This window comes from Neoarius graeffei, chromosome 6, assembly GCF_027579695.1.
Source record: "Neoarius graeffei isolate fNeoGra1 chromosome 6, fNeoGra1.pri, whole genome shotgun sequence".
NCBI classification, from domain to species: Eukaryota; Metazoa; Chordata; class Actinopteri; order Siluriformes; family Ariidae; genus Neoarius; species Neoarius graeffei.
In genome coordinates, this window is record NC_083574.1 from 84,330,585 (window position 1) to 84,356,814 (window position 26,230).

Sequence of the window (26,230 nt, forward strand, 5' to 3'; positions counted from 1 at the left end):
CGTCGGGTACGCGTTTACGTCATACATATATCATATACTGTACATGCCAGCCCGGGAAGTAAGAAAGTAAGTAAAAAAGTAAGAGCATGTCTGATTACATCGATCCAACGGACCTTCAAGCTGCTCTGTGTTTTAATGCAGTCGATGTGTTTTCCTGCTCACCCGCCCAGCTGGAGCGCCTCAGTTTGGTGTCGCCAAGTTACACACACACACGCACGCCGCCTATTCAAGCCGCTCGTGAAACCATAAACCCGAGACTGAAAACAAAACTAGCAGCCGAACGGATTTATTTTGCTGAGATGGACACTGCCTTTTCTCTTCTTCACCGAAACAAGAGTGAGTGTTACTTAATAAAGGCAGATTAAAAGAGTTTCGGTTTGCTCCTGCTCCTCCCTCGAGCACTACAGTACCTCAGCCGGACCGGTGTTCTGTAAAGTTATCCTAGCAAGTTCGCATACAGACCGTTTTATTATTCAAAACAAGTCATTACAAATTATTTGACTCGGCCAAAGACTCGACCAATACGCACAAAACATAAAAATCGGCAAATGCGTGAAATTCTCACCGATTTTCTATCAGCCCAGCTGATCGGTGGGACAAAACTACTGTTGAATTTTCCTACCCTCCTGGATTTCGCGCATGCGCAGTAGGCTTGGTAGGACAAATCCAAGAGGTAGGATAACTTTACAGAACAGCGGCGCAGATGTGCAGATCAGACAAGACGGAAGACGTTGCACATGCGTGCAGACATAGCGGAGACATTTATGCGTCACCGTATAGACGCAGATTTCCTCCTTGAAAACGGTCGTGTAGACGCGGAAAAAAGTGAGAACGAAAACAGACTTTTGCGTTTTTGTTTCAGACCGTCCCCGTGTAAAGTGGGCCTCAATAATGTAGAAGTCATCAAATAGAAATCTATAACAAAGTTTGTTTGAAAAGCAAATAGGGTGCCTTAGACTTTTGCACAGTACTGTATTTCAACAGAGATGTTATCAGGAGAGAATAAAGATTGCAGTTCGATAAGCAATGTCTATTTTCCCTAATCTTTAAGTATGATACTGCTGCTACTGCTTTTTAGCTTCGTTCATCAGGCTTCCAGGTGAGCTTTCACTTGTCCAGTAGATGAGCGAATTAATTTATTATTTGTCCACCCCTCCTTTCAGTGTGTCACCAATACACCTGTGTGAAAATTTCCTCGCCTGACCCTGTTACACCAGCTGAAAATACTGTATCACTGTTACACTCTTGTGTAAGTATGTGACTCAAATCTGTGTCATTTGTTGATACAGGGAGGATGCAGAGGCTCCCAAAGCCAAGCTCGTCAAACCCAACTCGCTGTCGTCCTCTCGCTCTGGCAGCTCTCGTTCTGGTGCCTCGTCCACCCAGTCCATGGTGCACAGCACCGCGCCCCGTAGCCAGCGACCCCGGCCCCCAGCCGTCTGCACCCTCAAGGAGAACGGACAACCCCCAGAGTTCCTGCAGTCCTCCCCAGAACCGCCCACCACCCCCAAATTCAGGGTGCCTAATCCACCGGTGGGCCTGGCTGTGCCCACCATAGGGGTCCTGATGCCACCGCAGAGCAAAGCCTTTCAGACTGTGTAGGGGAAAGTAAAAGATCCAGCAACATCCCTGGACAGGAAGTACACGCTGACTCAGCTCATGCAACTACCGTGGAAAAAAATTACAAGAGAAAAAACAAGCATAAGAAGAATTCATACTTTAAAAACTAAAATCTAAATGAATGCATACATGAAAAATGTTAAGTGCTTGCCCGCTGCTGAACTGTACAAAACATTTCCCTGTCACCCCATATTGCTCTTTCTCCATCTCATCTTGCACTCTCTGCCTGTCTGAAGTTACCTTATGTTATTTTTATCATTTTATTGTTCCTTTTTTTTTTCTTTTTTTACTTTTGAGGCATATTGAGTGACGAGGTGGAAAGATTTGCCCCGAGTGACACTTTATTTATTTATTGAAAGTGAAAGGGCAGAGAAATCCAGGGCAAACTGAGTTTATGAAATATCAGGGATGACGTGTGGAAAAATGAAGAAAGAAAACAACGAAACAACAGATGACACTCGTCTCGTAGAAAAGACCGGAGATATCAGGTCACTCAGCTTTTCCTTGAAGAATCACTGAAAATGATGAGGAGACAATCAAAATTCTGCTAATTCCCAGAATGCAGTGCAGGAAGTTGGATCTTGTGGGATTAGAAGCATTTCCAGTGACGACATGGACAGTCCAGGACATAAAGACGTGGATGGATATCACATGCATTAATGAAAAGGAGTAACCAAATAATTTACTTTTGGTAAAACCAAAAGGAGTAACTGCCAAATAATATTTGGCAGTTATTCCATTACTGTTCAGTTACTATTTATATGTTTAACATACAACACTGTTGGACAAATTCATTTATTTCATATGTAATGCATGGATGGTGTCCTGCTTGGACTGGCGTCCCATCCAGGAGCCTCACACTCAGTGTTCCCAGGACAGGCTCTTAATCTGCCATGACCCTGACCAGGATAAAATGGTTACTGAATTTTCATGATTATTATTATTTACATCTACTAAAAAAGTTGGGACGTTGTGTAAAACATTCATGAAAACAGAATGTGAAGATTTGCAAATCATGGAAACCCTATATTTCATTGAAAACCATTCAAAGGCAACATATCAAATGTTGAAACTGAGATTTTTTTTGAAAAATATATACTTACTTCAGGGCGGCACGGTGGTGTAGTGGTTAGCGCTGTCGCCTCACAGCAAGAAGGTCCGGGTTCGAGCCCCGTGGCCGGCGGGGGCCTTTCTGTGCGGAGTTTGCATGTTCTCCCCGTGTCCGCGTGGGTTTCCTCCGGGTGCTCCGGTTTCCCCCACAGTCCAAAGACATGCAGGTTAGGTTAACTGGTGACTCTAAATTGACCGTAGGTGTGAATGTGAGTGTGAATGGTTGTCTGTGTCTATGTGTCAGCCCTGTGATGACCTGGCGACTTGTCCAGGGTGTACCCCACCTTTCGCCCGTAGTCAGCTGGGATAGGCTCCAGCTTGCCTGCGACCCTGTAGAACAGGATAAAGTGGCTAGAGATAATGAGATGAGATGAGATATACTTACTTCAAATTTGATGTCAGCAACACGTTTCAAAAAAGTTGGGATCGGGCAACAAAAGACTGAAAAATTGTGTAATGCTAAAAAAAAATAATCAATTATGTTCATTGGCAACAGATCATTAACACGATTGGGTATAAAAAGAGCATCCCAGAGAGGCGGAGTCTCTCAGAAGTAAAGATGGGGATGGGTTCACCGCTCTGTGAAAGACTGCATGGGCAAACAATGCAGCAATTTAAGAATAACGTTCCTCAATGTCAAATTGCGAAGAATTTGGTGATCACATCATCTCTGGTCCATAATATCATTAAAAGATTCAGAGAATCTGGAGAAATCTCTGTATGCAAGAGACAAGGCTGAAAACTGACATTGGATGCCTGTGATCTTCAGGCCCTCAGGTCACACTGCATTAAAAGCAGACAAGTATCTGTAGTGGAAATCAGTGTATGGGCTCAGGAACACTTCAGAAAACCATCGTCTGTGAAAACACTGCATCCACAAATGCAAGTTAAAACCAGAAATAAACAATATCCAGAAACACCGCCACCTTCTCTGGGCCTGAGCTCTTTTATGATGGACTGAGGCGATGTGGAAACTTGTCCCGAGGTCTGACGAATCAAAATTTTAGAAATCATGGACACCACGTCCTCCAGGTTGAAGAGGAGAGGGACCATCCGGCTTGTTCTCAGTACACAGTTCAAAAGCCAGCATCTGTGATGGTATGATGGTGCATTAGTGCACATGACATGGGTAGCTTGTACATCTGGGAAGGCATCATTAATGCTGAATGATCTATACATGTTTCAGAGTAATATACTGCCATCCAGACAAAATCTTTTCTAGGGAAGGTCTTCCTTCTTTCAGCAAGACAATGCCAAACCACTTTCTGCACATATTAAAACTGCATGGCTCTGTAGTAAAAGAGTCTGAGTGCTAAACTGGCCTGCCTGCAGTCCAGACCTGTCTCCCATTTAAAACATTTGGCGCATTATGAAGCGTAAAATACGACAAAGGAAACCCTGAACTGTTGAGTAACTGAAATTGTATCTCAGGCAAGAATGGGACAACATTTCACTTTCAAAACTATAGCAATTGGTCTCCTCAGTCCCCAAACGTTTACAGAGTGTTGTTAAAAGTAGAGGTGATGCAACACAGTGGTAAATATGCCCCTGTCCCAACTTTTCTGAAACATGTTGCTGACATCAAATTCAAAATGAGCATATAATTTTCAAAAAACAATCAAATCTCTCAATTTCAACATTTGTTATGTTGTCATTGTACTATTTTCAACGAAACATCAGGTTTCCATGGTTTGCAAATTACTGCATTCTGTTTTTATTTACAGTTTACACAGTGTCCCAACTTTTTTGGAATTGGGGTTGTTGTATCCAGGTACACAACCTTATTGTTTTGCAGTTTTACACTTACGGATGATGTTATCCACTCTTGCTACCCAAAGCTGTCCTGCACTCATGCTTACAACATTTCTTTTCCTCTCATCACTTTATTTTGCCTTATTTACAAAATTACTCTTCTAAGAAATCTGGAAAATCTGAAATACGACCAATCAAAGTGGAATATTCCTAAATGTGTTTAACCAAATGTAGCCATTGCTTGTATTTTGTTTCCTTCCTAGAATATCCAATAGTACTATTCTAGCACTTGAGGCACAAATAACTGAATATAACGACATCACACTGTTGTGGATAAGAGATCACAGCAACAGGAACTTATCTACAGCACCGGTATGCATCAAGGTTTTCCTCTAGGGCCTGTTGCATCAGGACAGCTGCCTCTTTGTATCAGCAACTCCTCAGTTCCTCTGAACAGCACTGCCACAGGGCCGGTCATTATCTTCATCCTGGAGTCCCTCACAATCACGTAGGTGCATCTGAACACACAAGTAGCCTATTTTGTGTGCCTTTTAAGAGTTTCTTTATCTATCCAGTGCACCTAGTGACCCAAGATTCAACCTTTTTGTAAACACTGGCCCTGTGCAGGCTGGACAATGAGGACAGGATAACGAGGCTGGGTGATAAGGCAGTCCCTTTCACCGAGAAATAGTGTACAGTACACACAATGTTTTATATTGTATATATGAATAGTTATATATATACAGACACACACACACACACACAAACACGATATCCTTTACATTATTGGGCGGTGACCAAGATAAAATGTCATCACTACTGTAAATGAATAAAGCTTTTTTTAAGGACTATTAGGAGATCAATCTACTCTGGGAGTTACTACAACTAGTCTCCTTGTTATAAATAGCAGCTTATCCTTCCCTTATCTCACCGTCTGTATAGACTCATTATAATCCATATCGATTGCTCATCTTCTGCACATTTTTTTTTCAACTCAATTACATTTGTAGTGCTTTTAACGATAGACATTTGTCACAAAGCAGCTCTACAGGAATGCGGATGTGGATTTAGGTCCCTAATGAGCGAGTCAGAGGTGCAAAATAAATAAATAAATAAATAAATAAATAATAAGGATGAGGAAGACATCTTGAGAAGAACCCAACCAGTCCTCTTCTGGGTGACACTGGATAAAGTGCTTATTAAAGATTGGTGTGTTTGGAATTATGTTTGGATTAAAGCCATTCAATTCAAGGGATCAGTCAAATCCTGTACAGACCTTAATAATAAGAATAGCAACTTTACCTATGGTGGGTTATGACTTCTAAATACATATCTAAGTTACTAAATTAAAAATAACAAGTGTTGCCAGGCAAAACAGCCCAACAGTGCTTATTTTACACCTATATGTTCATCTCATCTCATTATCTCTAGTCGCTTTATCCTTCTACAGGGTCGCAGGCAAGCTGGAGCCTATCCCAGCTGACTACGGGTGAAAGGCGGGGTACACCCTGGACAAGTCACCAGGTCATCACAGGGCTGACACATAGACACAGACAACCATTCACACCTACGGTCAATTTAGAGTCACCAGTTAACCTAACCTGCATGTCTTTGGACTGTGGGGGAAACCGGAGCACCCGGAGGAAACCCACGCGGACATGGGGAGGACATGCAAACTCCACACAGAAAGGCCCTCGCCGGCCACAGAGCTCGAACCCGGACCTTCTTGCTGTGAGGCGACAGCGCTAACCACTACACCACCACGCCGCCCACCTATATGTTGATAATGGTAATATTTCTCAGTCATCAGCTGTCAAGTTATAGTCCTATGAAAATCCATGACCTTGAGTGCCATATTGATAGTGCCAAATGAAAGCCCATACGGCACTTCCTATAAGTTGATAATGGTAAATATCTGTCTACCATCAACCGTTTTCACGTTCCAGCCCTCTGAAAATCCATGACCTTGAGTTTGACCTTTCAAGGTTACTCAAGGTCAAAGATCATGGTGCCAAATGAAAGGCCATATGGGAGTTCCTGTATCGTAAACATTTGTCTATCAGCAGCTGTTTTTGAGTTATCATGGAAAATGTTATTTTGACCGAAAGGTTGACCTTTCCGGTGACCTTGACCTTCACCTTGTCCCGATTACCGCCAAAATTTAATCAGGTAATCTACAGACCATTGCTCACCTACTCTGAAAATTTGAAGTCAATCAGTGCAACCATCTAGACGCTAGATTGTTAACAGTCAGACACACAAACAAACTGCACTGCGCTGATTACAATACCTCGCCCCGCTTACTCCATCGCGGGCGAGGTAACAATAAAAATCATGGACCCCTGATTTTGAGAACCACTGTTTGAAATCAGTCCACCTCCATCTTTAAAATTTTGCAATCGTTCCTGTAGAGCTGTGAACATAATCCAGCAGATTGCTCTTCTGAACTTGAACTCACATCTTCCTGTAACCTTTCTCCAGAATTGTATAACACACGTACAGAGCAGTCTTACTTGACATATTTGGCTGAAAAATATCTCACACACACACACACACATATATATATATATATATATATATATATATATATTAGTGCTGTCAAAACTTGACTCAATTTTAACAGCGATAATTTTTTTATCGCGAGATTAACGCTCTGTGACATGATGTAGGTTTTTCATAAGCTTTTGAAACTGCTAGGAACTTGAAACAGAGACTTTGCTTAGAAAAACGATAGCAGCTAGACTGTAATGCCACGCCCCGCACAGCCAGAGTCCTCTGCCCTCCCCCCAAAGAACCAGCGTGGGCAGGGCGCGCTCGCCCTGCGCCTCGGGACGAAGAGCCACGGTGCTCGGCTTAGGTTTCGTTTTCCCATTGGCGGCTCCAGCCCGACTTTGCAGTGGCTGTGACAAGACGTGTTATGCTCTGCAATAAAAAAAAAAAACATTGGTACAACCAGTGTTCGAACTATGCTGATATTTTCGGGGGGGTCCCTTTTTTTCCCTTCGGGGTGTGTGTGCTTGCGCTTGCGCTTGTCTCAGAGCGCGGATCTCCATCGCGCAGATCTCCACTGTTGGCACACTTCCTTTCTACGTACTAGTTTGTGTCCCCAACCTGGCAGCAGCAGCCGTTGTCATATCGTTTTATTTTATCTTTGATGTAAACACAACACTTCGGATATGCAAATGCTTCCCGTTACACACGATTGCTATGCCAATAAACATCATTTTGCCAATATTTTAGAGACCATCCAACATTTCCCAAATCATGTTTTCAAGGGATCTCATGTCTGTTTCAGGGGATCTCGGATCCCCCGAGTACCCCTGTAGTTCGAACGGTGAGCAAGCCCATTCACTTTTTTATGCTGGTAAGAGAATTACAATGGTTTTTCATGTGACAAAAATGTGCGATTAAATTGCGATTAATCGCGAGTTAACTATGACAGTCGTGACATTAATCGCGATTAAATATTTTAATCGCTTGACAGCACTAATATATATATATATACACATGTACTTGCGTCCAATTTAAGCAAGTGCTTGCAGGGCAGTGTTGCTGGGTGCAGTGGCATCACTAAGTGTGATGGATGTGCTGTCAGCAGGGTGAAGGATGAAGGATGGAGCTGAGGCAGCGGGGCACACGGGCAAGGCGCTGCGTGGCTTTAACCCCACTCTACTACACCACATCCACACATCAAACCACTCCACACGACAAAGTGTGTGTTTCTCTGAATCTCCACCGTCCCTCTCTGTGTGCCTAGCTCATCATCCATTTATGAGTGTGTGTGCGCGCATGTGTCTGAGATGTATGTGTGTGTGTGTGTGCTGTCTCTGCGCCAGGACTTGGACCTGAGGAAATGAAAACAAGCTGCATGTCCTCCAGCTGTTCTTCTCATCGGACTCTCTTGGTCTCAGGTGGCATTTCAGCCAGTTTATGAGCTTTTGTGCCCAGCGGTGCCACATTTTCACACTCTCCCACTCTTTCTAGCACCAGGAGCTGTCATATGAACTCCAAAATGGCTCGAGTGGTCTTTAAAATCATATTTGATACCATCATGCGATGGGGCCAGTTGGGTGTTTAAAAGGACACAACAATGATAATCTTTTTTTTTTCCCCCCCAAAGTGAGGTGGTCACTAATTCTACGATTTAGATGTAGTGTACCATATTAATGCATGTCCGAACTGGGCCATGATTTACATCTCCGTTTGTGAGTTAAAATACAGTCCAAAGACTGTCACGGTTGAAACTTTTTCACTTTTTCCGCTCAACTACTCAGCGGATTCTGAGGCAGTTTAGATAAAAGGACTGTACCTGCTAAATTAATTAATCTAAATGTATTATCTAGACACGAGTGTTTTACTGGGAAATATGCCACTCGTAGTTTTCATACGAGCTACATCCGGGACACGGAGAACCAAAACTGTGATATACAGTAAACCCCTATATGTAATTTGTGAAACTGCAAGTCGGCCTTGTGGTTAGCATGTCTGCCTCAAGATTGTGAGTTCTACTCATGGTTGGGTCGTACCAAAGACCATCATAAAATGGTACTTACTGCCATCTGGCAAAGCACGCTGGAGAAATGGAGATCGGCGCCACCCTATGCGCCACGTGGCGTGGGAAAGGATTTGATTTGATGTCACTTGTGAGGAAATCAATGAACTGTTTTGATAAAATTGGGTACTTTTTGTTCATGAATGTGTTGATATAATAAAAAGAAAATCACGTTGGCTTGAAGATATGAAGTTCATCTTCTCGTGTTGAAAGACTCGCATTTTTCTTACGAATTATATTTAAATAACGTTGGCTGGCGTTGAGTGGTCTATCAGATATATTCCAATTAGCTGGCATGATATTGAACAAGTCAAAAATGAGTAGCTGAATGGAATATATCTGATAGACCATGAAAAAAAGCCAGTCATTATTATTATTATGCACATTCCTTTCAGGTGTTCAACGCATCTTTCTCTTTCAAAATTCTCTCAAAATCTTTCGTATTTAACAAAGCAAACTTGGCGGCCATGTTTGTTTACAAATTGTCAGTCACTCGCTAGCGCAGAAGTTTTACGTCTCCGACGTGTGGCATCATGTCGTCTTGACAACCATGCAATATCGTAAACCGTATTCAACACTCATTCTCCATTGGGTAGAGTGATGTAATACATGTAGGATAAGCGATATGCTAACAATATTGCATGCTATCAAACCAAATGAATGAAACCCGCTAGAAGGGAATAGAACACGTTTTTATTCCATTGAAAAAATGTCCTGTGTGTATAATAATTCCCGATATTTCACTCCAATGACATCACTCCCAGTGTTTTCCGGCGCGTTGTCAAAATGGCGAACCAGTTCAGAATTAAAATCTTTTGATTAACTTGCGTATTTTTATTTATTTGTGTGTGTGTGTGTGTGGATGTGTCCATATAATATAAAGAACATTACATGATGGCGCGAAGATATGAAGTTTATCTTCTCGTGTTGAAAAATAGAGAATATATTCACCACTCGAAGATAAACTTCATATCTTCACGCAACCATGTCATATCCTCTACCGTATATATTTGTGCTGCAGCCTGGGAAAACCCTTCACATTTGGCAGATATTAAGGGTTTTTTTTTTACGTTTTCCTTCTCTTCTGATTGAGATACATGCAAAGTTCTAGCGTTTGAGTCATCTGGAAAAAAGCAGACAATTGTGTTTAAAGATTTCATTCCCATCCCACTGAAAGATGCTCCACCTACCTTTATATTTCAAACCTAATATATTATGGCAAAACTAAATCTTTGTTTACGTTGTGAAAGGAGGAGTTCTCATCCACATCGGTCTCTCATCACCTGTAGTCATAGTCACTCGCAGGGTTTAAACGTGTCTTTTCACTCCGCTGGTTCGTTCTCCCTTGTCCTTTTTTAAAATTATTTGAAATTTCTTTTATTAGCTCATTGAAACATTTTAAAAAGTTTCTCTGCTGTCATGTGTATTGAGGTATTTCACTCACGTGACCAAGTCATGTGATGCTGCCATTTTGGACGGCACGGCTTGAATCAGTTTGAATGCGAGGAAGGCGACAAACGAAAAACATAAAAGAAAAAGGAGCGAGATACAGAAAACACCTTCACTATCCAGCGACGTAGGGCATTTACAGGGCGAGCAGAGGGAGAGGTATTTGCAAAAATTGAGGTTAGCAGGCTTAGAGAACGACGTTTACCTGCTTCCACCAGGATTGTTCACTGACGTACGGAAGTACACGAAGCCCTCGTCTTTACCTGACTTCGGCCCACATGATCTGTATACCTATGTCGTTAAAAACCCATCACCATACACAGGTATTGATCTGAAAGCGTATAAGAGTTTGGATACCTACAGATATTTTGTGTCAGGCTGGGTAACATGCCTACATCAGCGGGTCGTCCCTGGAGCCGGTGGTCGCCATCTTATTACAGCTAAGGTTTGTTCACATTTTCATTTACTTTCGGTCCTCAGGATAAACAAAATGTTATTAAATGTCATTGAAATAACTTCTTAGTCTGTTGAGACATGGCCCGTTATAAATTTGCTGTTACCAGACAATGACCAAGAACTGTATTATTAGGGTCGGTGTAGTTGTAGCAGTGTATTAGCAACTAGCTGTTAGCACTAGCTAATGTCAACAACATCATAGCTGGTATGTTACTGTAGCAATGTTTACGTTCAGTCATTTGGATGACTGTTAAAACCTTTCAGTCTCAAGTTTTTCCTTTACTGGATTTACTAGTTTACTGAGCTAGTGCACTCGGGCAAGCTGGGAGCTAGCGCGCGCGCTAGCCTGCCGGCCGGCCGGCACACACGCTAGCTCAGTAAACTAGTAAATCCAGTAAAGGAAAAACTTGAGGCTGAAAGGTTTTAACAGTCATCCAAATGACTGAACGTAAACATTGCTACAGTAACATACCAGCTACTGTTGTTGACATTAGCTAGTTTGACGTTCAAAATGGCAGACACCGGGGCGTCACGTGACCCTGTGACGTCAGGTGAAATACCTCAATAGAGTGTGTAAGCACACTTCCTTGTTGTTATGATGATGATGACGATGCTGGAGCATCCCAGACATTCTGACAGCCGCTATTTGATGAAAAACTGAATTGGTTAGGATTACGTCCATTTCACTATAGCATGTAGCATCCCAACAGCATGATCAAACCGAAACAATCACACCAACTCCTTACACTGTATGATATTTGCAGGAAGACACCAAAGCAAGGTTAGAAAGTAGCCTAAGTCAAGACGTTAGCGATATCTGATGGGTTTTCCCAGACCCTACCTGTCCCTGTGAGTTCCTCCATTTACTTCATTGATGTGGATGAGGCAAACTTGTTTTATCATTGACTTGCAGAGATGCCAACATACACGATTTGGGCGTAGCAGCTATGGATTTGAAGCACAATTACGGTGCTATGCATCGACCTGAAAATAATAAAGCTTTTCAACTGGTTTTGCCTGTGCATTGATCGAATCAAGATATTTTCAGCATGCTGGCTGTACACGTGTCATTGTTCACGCTGATTCGGATAATTCCAGGAATTTCCATATCCTTATGTTAGCTCTGCTGTGATTGGCCGAAAGGTGACCTGATTCCTGGTCTTGGCCAATCACAGCGCATGTTAAATGCAGTGCTCAGAAATGTGCAGTAGTGATGCATAGTCGTCTTCTATGGAATCAATTTTGTGCCAAAATGTTCATACAATGCTTTTGAAATATCAGACAAAAATGACAAATCAAAATACAAAAAAAAAAGTAAATTTTTTTAGACTGGCAAACAAATTATTCGTGTAATCGTGCAAAATATCAGTCTATTACTCTTCAGAAACCTTTTATTTTTGTTCCGCGTCTTTCTCAGTTTTGTTTGACGTAATTTATTTTGGTTGCGATTCCAGCTTTCTCGTTTGCGCTCCCTGACTTTTTGCTTGCAGTTTTGGCACAAACTTCACGTGTGGGCGGGCTGTCCAGGAATGCATTCCCATTGGCTAACTTGTGTTTGACTGACAGCTACGCTCAGCCATTCCCCCAGAGGCTGTTGCAGCCATTTTCTACTCGGATTTTGGCAGACTGTTTGACGAGTGACCGATCCATTGACGGTAAACAAGGATCGAGTGGACTTCAGTGGCAACTATGATATTACACTCGTCACTCGTCAAACAGTCCGCCAGAATCCGAGTAGGGAATGGCCACAACAGCCTCCGGGGGAATCGCTGAGCGTAGCTGTCAGTCAAACACAAGTTAGCCAATGGGAATGCATTCCTGGACAGCCCACCCACACGTGAAGTTTGTGCCAAAACTACAAGCAAAAAGTCAGGGAGCGCAAATGAGAAAGCTGGAATTGCAACCAAAATAAATTACGTCAAACAAAACTGAGAAAGACGCGGAACAAAAATAAAAGGTTTCTGAAGAGTAATATACTGATATTTTGCACGATTACATGAATAATTTGTTTGCCAGTCTAAAACAATTGACTTTTTTTTTTTTGTATTTTGATTTGTCGTTTTTGTTTGATATTTCAAAAGTATTGTATGAACATTTTGGCACAAAATTGATTCCATAGTCTTCCTGGAAGCAAACTGTCTTCGTCGATCGTGTTCCAGAACTGAAACTTTCATTTTCTCTCACAAACTAGTGTCAGGTGTGAAGTGAAGAGTCATTCAACAGGAGTACACTGGAGAAAGCAAAGTAAGCTACATACAGTACAACAGATTATCTAAATAACTTCAACATGGTCAGTTTAATTAAATGTTGTGTGGATGGCCATCTTTCAGTATTGACTTTCCCAAGTTAAGTCCAGTATTAGACTGGTGCACAGTTCAGGAAGTAAATACTCATACAGTATTAATTTTGTTGTTATTGAAAGATCTAGACATAAATCTTTTTGTCTTTTACTCTGGTTTTTGTTGGTGATCATGATGACACTACTGAAACACCAGTGCTATAGTTGAGTCACTAAACTTCGAGTCTGAGTCCAGTCTCGAGTCCCCAGTGGTCAAGTCCAAGTCATTAAAAAAAATTTCAAGTCTGAGTCCACTATTGATCCTAGTCAAATCCGAGTCCAACACTCCAACTGCACCATTTGACGGTGTCTGTTTCAGCGCCATTAACATTAGCTTGTTCCTGAACATGACGTATGAACAGGTGAATGTGCTTCTCTTTATCAGGGAGTGTGAAGTATTCTGTCAGAAATGGTTGGGAGACGGATGTAAGTGCAGAAGGTGTGTTTATTAATGCAAGTGAAGACGGTAAACAATCCAGAATGGCAGGCAAAATCGTAAAACAGTGAAACAGGCAATAGGTCGAGCGAGGCACAAACAGGCTATCGTAGACTTGGCAGAATCAAAGACTAGAAACAGGAAATCAGGGATCAGGAAACCAAACAAGGAAATAAGGCTCGGTAAAGTGTCAACAACACAACTCAATACTTCGCACAGTCAGTGCATTTTGACAGTTTTTATATCGGTGCGCTGATTGCGCACCGATATCCGGTGCAGGTGCGAGTCATTTACAGTGCGTGTGCGAGAGTCCGCTTGGCATGCGCACTGTCCGGTGCGTGCCCGAGAGTCTATCTGATGCATGCACCAAGGCACGAAATTAGTACAAAAATTAATGTAGATATAAATATCTTATTATGGCATGTTACAAAAAATAAAGAAAAAATCCAAGCCCTCGTCTCCAAGTTACGAGTCCCAATGTAGTTAATGCATGAGTCCAAGTCCGAGTCATCAGTGCTCAAGTCCAAGTCAAGTCACGAGTCCTTAAAATTAAGGCACGAATCGGATTCGAGTCCAAGTCCTGGACTCAAGTACTACAAGCCTGTGAAACACTATATTGCAGTACAAGTTCAGTTATCTGAACCCCTTTTATCTGAACATCTTCTTAGTGAGCCAAACTTTTTCCCCAGAAAGTTTGGATAATTGAGTTTATACTCTACAGTAATCCCTGCATTTATTTTCCTCAAAAAGTAGCTCAGAATGGCCTAGATTGCATCTCTGAGCTTCCCTAAAATTTCATGGCCCCCAGACCCCCAGCCTAATAGGAAACCTTGCTTCACTCGACTTCACCTCAGTGTGCTTGGAGATGCTACTGTCTTTCATTTGTCGATGTTGGCATCTCTGAACTTGCTTGGTGAACTCCAATTTAGATTGTGTTAACTTCTGTGCTTCATCGATAGTAAGACTGAAAATTCTTGCATATCCATGGATCATGGTAGTATTTTCTCGTTGGTTTCGCAAATAACAACTTTATGTACAGTAGGTGGTGTTTCCTGCTCTACGTACATGACCGATATGTTGTGTGTATCTGAAGTTTTGACAATACTTTCCAAGACTCAAACTTCTATTCAGCTTCCTCTGAGCTGCATCTTCTCCAACCCCCTCCATGCCCCAGGGCTAATCTCACATGACGTCACGTGTGGAACCCCGGTTATTATCTGGGTCATTATGGTTTATCTGACTCCGTGCTTGTTTACTCACTGAAATTGGATATTGTTGTTGGAATCTTACAAAAATAATGATGGGAAAGAAAGCGCTGAGTTGTTTGGATGTTCAAATCCATATACAACAGAACATTCAGTTCACAAATTTCTGAGAAATGGCACTAATCTAAACCGACAGCGGGTGAGGTTTGTGCAAACGAAGTGGGCAGATTTCGTGTCGCCTACTAATAATAAATCTGATTCATCAAGTGTTCATCACCACCAGAACGACCACATGGAAATTACTGGAGCAAAAAGAAACCCATTGATTTAATAAATGACATTTGATCTGACATTTGGACAGTTCGTCGATTCCTCTATTATCGCCCACTTCATATTTTCTTTCAGTAATTACACTGAATAAGTGTATGTTTTAAAGATTATATTTCTGCATTTATTGAGGTACATGTAAATATTTTCCCTATATTTTGCAGCGGCCAGCTTAGAATAAAAATCCACAAACTGGTCTATGTTTCCAATTCTCTCTGGCTGGTGGTGCGCTATCGGCGGTGAGTGGGACTGTCTTGAACTGAGTGAACTGGTAGTTTCTCGTCTTGGGGGCTTGAAAAGATAATCAGTTACTCTGAAATACCCTTGATAATCATCTGCCCCTTCATCCGACATATAAGAATCCCAATCACTATCAGAATTCTCTCCAAAACGTGATTCCACATCGAGACTGGTCTAATAACTGCTGCGCACATGAATGAAATTGATACCTGGATTGTTACACGTAACGTCACGCACCCCTTCAGGATCTTCCGGATCAGTCTCGGTGGATTCCATGAAAATCGGCTAATCTTATTGATTTTCCATCAATTTATGGCATTTTGGATCAGCTATGGTTCAAAAACACATGGTCAATCAACATAATGTTGCTTTGTACAAGGAAAAAAGTGTGGTTAAGGGAAATTAAATTCACTTTAACCATACTTCTTAAGCATTGGAACCAGCACACTTCCATGTTAACACGTTTCTGCTTAGAGTTTTCATTCCCAGATGGTTTGGAGGACAGGGACAAGCTGTCACAGCCAGTAGCATACTTTTCGCCAACCTCAGCCTAGCTAGTCACTGAGGGACGCGCGCCTTGTTGACCCATGTGACGGGTAATGCAGTATTAGTTTTCTTTTGGTTGATATGTTCATATACCTTCGGCAGAGGTGGACAAAATACCCAACTTCATTACTTAAGTCAAAGTACAGATCCCACTGGACAAATGTTACTCCGATACAAGTGAAAGTTGTCCAGTCAAATTTTTACTTAAGTTAAAGTACTGAAGTACTTGCTTTTAAAAATGCTTAAGTATTAAAAGTACATTTTTTGTTAACACGTTGTTATATTATTGCCACAACGCTTACAAAACCTAATGACGGAAATGTGAATTCACAAAATGAACGCATGCTGTGCCATCATGGTGGTTTAACATTAAGCTAGCTAGTCAGTGAAACTCCACCTGACATGCTAGCAAACTCTTTTCAAACTCGAAATCATATCGGGTAGCTAACGCTACTAGAAAAGAAATATTTCTACATTCTGTTTATTTGGCAAGATTATGCTAAAACATATTTCTGAAAGGACTTCAGATAAGTTAACATTATTCATGTTAGCGTAACTCTGTTTACATGCTAACTAACAGTGTCCAAGTTAACTAGCTATGTGTTAACGTTAGCCGTGGACAAGGCGATGGCAACTTGGCGGGCAAATCCATAGAAAGTCATTTGACTAACCAGACTGCATAGCTATTGCAACGTTATCGCTAGCTCTAAAAGCACAGACAACTTCGTTGCAAGCTTTCTCTTGGAATAAAACATTTATATACCTCAGTATGCTCCTGCAGGTTGGACGTCGAGTTTTTGTCGGCGGTGATGTGGTTCATTTTAGGCAAACATTTAAAATGAAACGTATATTTAATCCTTTCAGAAAACTGAAACATGGGTTCTAGCTATAGCTGTGGGTGCGTGCATTCCCCAGAAGAACTGCCTCCTTCCATTCTGCCATCAACTTATCGTGTTTAAATAACGCAGCTGAGAAATCATTGAACTTGATTTTATACAGTCTATGGACGTGACGTGACCCTAGTGATTACTGATCGGCTGTCTCAGTGTCACCTGCGAAAAACCAATCACGTTTGAGAAAAGAAAAGAAAAAAAATTCACTTTCAAAGCTGCTTCATCGTAACGAGGACCTTGATAGAAATGTAGTGGAGTGAAAAGTACGATATTTGTCTTTCAAATGTAGTGAAGTTAAAGTCAAGTTTCCAAAAAAAACCAATACTCAAGTAAAGTACAGATACTCAAAAAGTCTACTTAAGTACAGTACGCAAGTAAATGTAATTAATTACTGTCCACCTCTGGCCTTCGGTAGAGTTTTTCTTGTGACACCATCACACCATGTGATTGTGCCTTCCCGTTGTTGATATAGCTTGATCATCCGCAAAACCACGCTGTTCGTAATACCATAGAACACTCCATCACCAACTATTGCTAGCCAAGGAATAGCAGGATTATTTATGTAGGTCTACTCCTCTAGATCCACCATGTTGAGTCTATTGCCCATGCAATATTAACAGTGTCACCTCGGGAAGGATGTGGCTCTTCACTATGCATGGATAGAGAAAAAGAATTGGTTCCCCTGATCCATCCAAAGCAGTGGAACTTGTAATGCTGTTATACGAAGAATTAATTTTTTTTTTTAAAAAGCACCGTGTCTTAAAAGGAAGATGAAGGAAATGGATGGTCTATGGAGCAGATATTGGGTTTGCTTTGCTTTGGTGTTTCCAGCTGTATTCTACAGAGTCCCTTTAAATGTAAATGTGTCACACAAAGTTGTCGTCATCGTCTCTCTCTCTCTCTCTCTCTCTCTGGGTTTCTTTCTTCATTACAGACTTCATGCAGACTGTTGAAGAGGCAGAGTAGACGTCATGGTCATTAAAATGCTCCCACTTTTCTCAGCTGTAGCTTTTTTTTTTCTCTCCAGACCAGTACATTTGTTTTAAAGGCAATCCATTCTTGTAAATATGGTATAGCTGTCACAAGTTTAAAAATGTATATTTTTTACGGATTCTGAAATATTACTACTTTGTTTGCAAATAAAATATTCAACAAGGTACTTTGCTTCATGTCATTTTAGCCTGTTTATTTCATTCTACATGTATTATTGGCGCTCATTGTAAAGATTAGTAAAAAGGGTTTGAAAAAAATCCGCCTTTTGGTGAAGTTGCTTCATCTCACAGTGAGAAAAGATGAGAATAAAATCAACCTTTAACTGAAAAATGTATTCAGAGAAAAACAAACCCCTCATGAAGAAATAATTATTTTCAAGAAAAACATGTGCCACTATTATTGGCACCTCTGCATTTTATATTGTGTACAACCTCCTTTGCCAAGTAAACAACACTGAGTCTCTCCAATAACATTTTATAAGGTTGGAGATATAGAACAGAACATCTGAGACCATTCCTCTTTACACAATCTCTCCAGATCATTCAGGGTCTGAGGCCCTCTCTTGTGCTCTCTGTCTCCTCTTCAGGCTTTCAGGTCAGGGGACTGAGATAGCCAGGGCAGAAGCTTGAGTTTGTGGACCATTTTGGACATACAGTGGGGCAAAAAAGTATTTAGTCAGTCACCAACTGTGCAAGTTCTCCCACTTAAAAAGATGAGAGAGGCCTGTAATTTTCATCATAGGTACACTTCAACTATGAGAGACAAAATGAGAAAAAAAAATCCAGAAAATCACATTGTCTGATTTTTAAAGAATTTATTTGCAAATTATGGTGGAAAATAAGTATTTGGTCAATAACAAAAGTTCATCTCAATACTTTGTTATATACCCTTTGTTGGCAATGACAGAGGTCAAATGTTTTCTGTAAGTCTTCACAAGGTTTTCACACACTGTTGCTGGTATTTTGGCCCATTCCTCCATGCAGATCTCCTCTAGAGCAGTGATGTTTTGGGGCTGTCGCTGGGCAACACGGACTTTCAACTCCCTCCAAAGATTTTCTATGGGGTTGAGATCTGGAGACTGGCTAGGCCACTCCAGGACCTTGAAATGCTTCTTACGAAGCCACTCCTTCATTGCCCGGGCGGTGTGTTTGGGATCATTGTCATGCTGAAAGACCCAGCCACGTTTCATCTTCAGTGCCCTTGCTGATGGAAGGAGGTTTTCACTCAAAATCTCACGATACATGGCCCCATTCATTCTTTCCTTTACACGGATCGGTCGTCCTGGTCCTTTTGCAGAAAAACAGCCCCAAAGCATGATGTTTCCACCCCCATGCTTCACAGTAGGTATGGTGTTCTTTGGATGCAACTTAGCATTCTTTCTCCTCCAAACACGACAAGTTGAGTTTTTACCAAAACGTTCTATTTTGGTTTCATCTGACCATATGACATTCTCCCAATCCTCTTCTGGATCATCCAAATGCTCTCTAGTAAACTTCAGACGGGCCTGGACATGTACTGGCTTAAGCAGGGGGACACGTCTGGCACTGCAGGATTTGAGTCCCTGGCGGCGTAGTGTGTTACTGATGGTAGCCTTTGTTACTTTGGTCCCAGCTCTCTGCAGGTCATTCACTAGGTCCTCCCATGTGGTTCTGGGATTTTTGCTCACCGTTCTTGTGATCATTTTGACCCCACGGGGTGAGATCTTGCGTGGAGCCCCAGATCGAGGGAGATTATCATTGGTCTTGTATGTCTTCCATTTTCTAATAATTGCTCCCACAGTTGATTTCTTCACACCAAACTGCTTACCTATTGCAGATTCAGTCTTCCCAGCCTGGTGCAGGTCTACAATTTTGTTTCTGGTGTCCTTTGACAGCTCTTTGGTCTTGGCCATAGTGGAGTTTGGAGGGTGACTGTTTGAGGTTGAGGACAGGTGTCTTTTATACTGATAACGAGTTCAAGCAGGTGCCATTAATACAGGTAACGAGTGAAGGACAGAGAAGCCTCTTAAAGAAGAAGTTACAGGTCTGTGAGAGCCAGAAATCTTGCTTGTTTGTAGGTGACCAAATACTTATTTTACCGAGGAATTTACCAATTAATTCACTAAAAATCCTACAATGTGATTTCCTGGATTCTTTCCCCCCATTCTGTCTCTTATAGTTGAAGTGTACCTATGATGAAAATTACAGGCCTCTCTCATCTTTTTAAGTGGGAGAACTTGCACAATTGGAGGCTGACTAAATACTTTTTTGCCCCACTGTATGCTTCAGATCATCATCCTGCTGGAAGATCCAATGACAACCCAGTTTGAGTTTCCTGGCAGAGGAGCCAGATTCTGATTTAAAGTGTCCTGGGATTTCATGGAGTCCATGATGCCGTGTACCCGAACAAGGTTTCCAGGGCTTTTTGGAAGAAAAACAGCCCCAAAACATCACAGAACGTCCACCATATTTTACAGTTAGGATCAGGTTCTTTTCATTATCGCCATCCTTCTTTTTACACCAAACCCACCTTGAGTGTTTCTTACCAAAAAGCTAAATTTTTGTGACATCAGATCAGAGAACATGGTTCCAATCAAAGTTGTAGAAGTGTTTTGCAAACTTCAGACGATCATTTGTAGTTAACTGACAGCAAAGGCTTTCTCTTTTTTCCTGGCAAACCTTCCAAATACTCTTTTGGCATGAAGGTGGCATCTGATGGTGGTTTTGGAGACTTGGAAGCCCCAAGAGTTTATTTTTTCTTGTAATTCACTAACAGTGATCTCATCTCATCTCATCTCATCTCTAGCCACTTTATCCTGTTCTACAGGGTTGCAAGCAAGCTGGAGCCTATCCCAGCTGACTACGGGCGAAAGGCGGGGTACACCCTGGACAAGTCGCCAGGTCATCACAGGGCTGACACATAGACACAGACAACCATTCACACTCACATTCACACCTACGGTCAATTTAGAGTCACCAGTTAACCTAACCTGCATGTCTTTGGACTGTGGGGGAAACCGGAGCACCCGGAGGAAACCCACGCGGACACGGGGAGAACATGCAAACTCCGCACAGAAAGGCACTCGCCGGCCACGGGGCTTGAACCCGGACCTTCTTGCTGTGAGGCAACAGCGCTAACCACTACACCACCATGCCGCCCCCAACAGTGATCCTTGGGGATATTTATTTTTTGCCTCTCTTACCATGCTTTTCACTGTATGCGGGGGCAAAATAAACTTGGCTCCTCTTCCAGGCGAGTTTGTAACAGTTCCAGTTGGTGTCTACTTTTTTATTATGGCCCCAACAGTAGAAATGGACATTTTTAGGCGAGTAGCTATTTTTTTATAACCATTCCCTGACTTATGAAGGTCAACACACTTCTCCCTCATTTGGTTTGTGTGTTCTCTTATCTTTCTCATGTTGATGGATGACTAAGGCGGTGTCCGAAATCACTCACTCATTCAGTACTCCTTACTCACTATCTAGGGAATTCTATTTAAATTACTATATAGTGAGCTCATTGATAAAATGAAAAAACACTTTCGGATACTACTCTGCCGTGCTGTTATTTACATCATTGCACAATTAAAATGTGGCAGATCAGTCGGCTGGTGGGTCTTCAAACGAATAAATACATGCATGTATTTTTGTGATAAATCCATATTATACTGAGTGCATTTCCCACATTAATCAATACAAAGTACTTTGTGTCTGCTGTATCTTTCAGTTCTTTTAAATCAAGGCTGAATACTTTCTTTCTTCTTCGCTGCTGCCTTTTATTAAATCAAATTTGAGGCTTTTGATTAATTCTTCACTCTGCATTGTAACTTTTATTCTTGTATTTTATCTGTCTGAACTAGAAACTCCTTCTATACAGTGGTGCTTGAAAGTTTGTGAACCCTTTAGAATTTTCTATATTTCTGCATAAATATGACCTAAAACATCATCAGATTTTCACACAAGTCCTAAAAGTAGATAAAGAGAACCCAGTTAAACAAATGAGACAAAAATATTATACTTGGTCATTTATTTATTGAGGAAAATGATCCAATATTACATATCTGTGAGCAACAAAAGTATGTGAACCTTTGCTTCCAGTATCTGGTGTGACCCCCTTGTGCAGCAAGAACTGCAGCTAAACGTTTGCAGTAACTGTTGATCAGTCCTGCACACCGGCTTGGAGGAATTTTAGCCCGTTCCTCCGTACAGAACAGCTTCAACTCTGGGATGTTGGTGGGTTTCCACACATGAACTGCTCGCTTCAGGTCCTTCCACAACATTTTGATTGGATTAAGGTCAGGACTTTGACTTGGCCATTCCAAAACATTAACTTTATTCTTCTTTAACCATTCTTTGGTAGAATGACTTGTGTGCTTCAGGTCATTGTCTTGCTGCATGACCCGCCTTCTCTTGAGATTCAGTTCATGGACAGATGTCCTGACATTTTCCTTTAGAATTCGCTGGTATAATTCAGAATTCATTGTTCCATCAATGATGGCAAGCCGTTCTGGCCCAGATGCAACAAAACAGGCCCAAACCATGATACTACCACCACCATGTTTCACAGATGGGATAAGGTTCTTATGCTGGAATGCAGTGTTTTCCTTTCTCCAAACATAATGATTTTCATTTAAACCAAAAAGTTCTATTTTGGTCTCATCTGTCCACAAAACATTTTTCCAATAGCCTTCTGGCTTGTCAATGTGATCTTTAGCAAACTGCAGACGAGCAGCAATGTTCTTTTTGGAGAGCAGTGGCTTTCTCCTTGCAACCCTGCCATGCACACCATTGTTGTTCAGTGTTCTCCTGATGGTGGACTCATGAACATTAACATTAGCCAATGTGAGAGAGGCCTTCAGTTGCTTAGAAGTTACCCTGGGGTCCTTTGTGACCTCGCCGACTATTACACGCCTTGCTCTTGGAATTATCTTTGTTGGTCGACCACTCCTGGGGAGGGTAACAATGGTCTTGAATTTCCTCCATTTGTACACAATCTGTCTGACTGTGGATTGTTGGAGTCCAAACTCTTTAGAGATGGTTTTGCAACCTTTTCCAGCCTGATGAGCATCAACAACGCTTTTTCTGAGGTCCTCAGAAATCTCCTTTGTTCGTGCCATGATACACTTCCACAACGTCTTGTGAAGATCAGACTTTGATAGATCCCTGTTCTTTAAATAAAACAGGGTGCCCACTCACACCTAAAGGGTTCACAAACTTTCCAGCACCACTGTAGTCCACTATATAGTGAGTAGTGAGTGATTTTGGACATAGGGTAAGGGAATTTGGCCTCTGTGTCACCTCATATTTGTTCCCCAGTTAATCAGGAAGTCATGGATTCCAGCTTGAAAGTTCCTACACGCCAGTCGACTCAAACATACTGTACAATTTAAATAGGAAACAAGCTTCAGTTACATTGTGTTCACTATAATAAGCAGGGGTACCAATAATCGTGACGTGTTTTTGTCGAAAATAATTTTCTTAATGATGGATTTGTTTTTCTCTGAATAAATTTATTTCAATTCAAGGTTGGATGGATTTTCTCTTTTTTTTTCAGTGTGAGATAAAGCAACTTCACCAAAAGGTGGATTTTTTAAAAACACTTTTTACTACTCTTTATAAGGGGTGCCAATCCAGTGGAGAGCACTGTAGCTGATGATGACGACGATGATCATCAGTGAAACTTTACCTTGGACCATAACCTTTGATGAAAAGCTGAAAATTCAGAAGAGACCTGAGACTGAAACATAAGCCTACAACACACACACACACACACCACACCACAACACACGCAACACAACACCTACTCAATCATCCTGCACAGAGGAACCAATTTTCTTTCTTGTAATTTGATTCCAGCTATAATGTCAACACTTTGAGTAAAATCATCAGACAGTGATAACATTAAGGCAATTCTGCTTCACTTGATTCAAATTACCTTCCCAATGTGACACATCATTCAGCTCGTTCTCCCGCCTGTTTAAGCATGTGTGTTCAAAGTGCTCTGGTTTTTATTGCACTGGTGAATCATTCAGCGTAATTTGCAGCAGAGGAAAATGAGTTGATTCAAACTGCACACTACACCATACCACATGAAACAGCCCATAAAAAAAAAAGAATAATTTGCCCTGATATGAGACAAATTACTGCTATGGGACAACTATGAGTCCAGATGGTGCTGTCAAACAAAAATGGGCAAGCTTTGAAGAATAATAAAGTTGATTTATTTCAATAAATGTTCATGGGAGTTTTTCTTTTCATAATATTTCCGATTATGATTGTTGTTTTACGCTGCTCTGATGTGATAAGTGATTACATCTTCGAAAGGCACTGTCTAAGAGGTCCAACTATTACGCAATAGTGCCTCCTTTTGTACATCAAAGTAAATACCGGTTTGAAGACAAACAAACAAACAAACATGAACCACTTTTTGAATTAGGTTTCTATGGATAGAAACATGGAAATAAATACAAATTCATTCACAGATTAGTGATTTGAAATGTTTGTACATGTACCGTAGATTGCAGTGTCAAAATATCCAAATAATTGATATGTTGAAGTTTTATTGAACATTTACAGGATGGAAGGAGTCTCCAATGTCAGGTAAAGCTGTTCTTACGGGTTTTCCACGACAGGAAAGTTTTCGGGACAGAGGATGTTGGGCTTTGTGGTTACTCAGTATATGACATATTTTTTGTCATGTTACTGTACTTTGAAGAAAGGAGGAAAATGACAAGGTAGAGAGAGAAACTGTTGAGCTGCTAATGTTTGTTTTATCTGTAACCACTTATCCCATGTGGGGTCACGCTGGAGCCTATCGCAGCTGACCATGGGCAAGAGGTAGGATACACCCTGGACAAGTCACCAGCTCATTGCAGGGCTGACACACAAACGACCATTTACACTCAGTTAATTCAGAGCCACCAATTAACCTAACCTGCATATCTGTCGAAGGAAACCCATGGAGAACATGCAAACTCCACACAGAAATGCCCTTATCAGCCACTGGGTTCAAGCCCAGACCTTCTTGCTGTGAGGTGACAGTACTCACCACTACACCACTACCAATGTCATCTCATCTCATTATCTCTAGCCGCTTTATCCTGTTCTACAGGGTCGCAGGCAAGCTGGAGCCTATCCCAGCTGACTACGGGCGAAAGGCGGGGTACACCCTGGACAAGTCGCCAGGTCATCACAGGGCTGACACATAGACAACCATTCACACCTCCGGTCAATTTAGAGTCACCAGTTAACCTAACGTGCATGTCTTTGGACTGTGGGGGAAACCGGAGCACCCGGAGGAAACTCACGGGGAGAACATGCAAACTCCACACAGAAAGGCCCTCACCGGCCGCTGGGCTCGAACCCAGGCCCTTCTTGCTTTGAGGCGACAGTGCAAACCACTACACCACCGTGCCAACGTTAAATGGATAAAAAATTACAGCATGTCATTCATTAATAAGTAATGATTGCAGTCACTGATGAGTTTCTGTGGTATGAACGGAACAAACTTCATTTCTTTCTTCATTCACCCTCTAGCCTCACAGCAAAAAGGTTCTGGGTTCAAACCTTGTGGCTGATTGGGGCCTTGGTGTACTATTAAGGAATAAAATGTTTTTAGGTTTGCTGTTTTAGGAAATTAATCAGCAATAGTGTGGTATGATGTAGCCTAACACAAACAGAGTTATTACCATTCTGAAGTTTCATCATTTCCTACAAAAACACGTCTAGAAAGTGCTTACTTGCAGTACCATAACTGACCACTAGGAGGGTTTTGATTTTCCACAGCATGGCTCGGCTGTTTACTGACAAATCTCTATTTTATTAATTCTGTCAAATCTACAGTCGCTTTTGTAAAATTTATTCCAAAATAACATAATTTAAAATCCGTCTGTAAACAAAAACTAAACAAGAATTACAATATTCAGTAAATAAATTACGTTTTCATTTAAAGTTGTCAGCCACACCGTTTTGAGCTTTGTAAGAGAACTGGGCCACTAAGTAGCACGCCGCCTCGTTAGCGCAGTAGGTAGCGCGTCAGTCTCATAATCTGAAGGTCGTGAGTTCGATCCTCACACGGGGCACGAAATATTTTTCTTCTTCCAAAATTAATACAGGTTTCTGTTGTCATTTTGTCTTTACAGTCTGCGAAATATTTGCACTTCTGCATCCCTTCTGTCAATACTCTGTGTAATATTATAATGTCTATGGTGTTACTGTATACAATTTCTGTAGCTACTTCTGCCAACTTTGTTGGAAGACGTCATGTTTTAACAACAACAACAATCTTTATTACCCTTATTAGTGCTGTTTTCATCTCCGGTCCTGAAAAGTGCGG

The 26,230-nt window shown here is 41.5% G+C and overlaps 1 protein-coding gene and 1 non-coding gene across 2 annotated transcripts in view; both read left to right on the plus strand.

Annotated features, from left to right (window-relative positions):
• Positions 1 to 2,685, plus strand: part of clmpb (CXADR like membrane protein b) — a 283,130-nt gene extending 280,445 nt beyond the window's left edge. The window contains exon 7 of the mRNA XM_060924118.1: positions 1,290 to 2,685. Within this exon, the coding sequence (XP_060780101.1) occupies positions 1,290 to 1,602 (313 nt within the window). The 3' untranslated portion in view covers positions 1,603 to 2,685. The remainder of the gene's footprint in view (positions 1 to 1,289) is intronic.
• A 23,218-nt stretch (positions 2,686 to 25,903) lies between these two features.
• Positions 25,904 to 25,976, plus strand: trnam-cau (transfer RNA methionine (anticodon CAU)). Its single transcript has one exon. It is a non-coding gene; the product is annotated as a tRNA-Met (tRNA).
• The last annotated feature ends 254 nt before the right edge of the window (positions 25,977 to 26,230 follow it).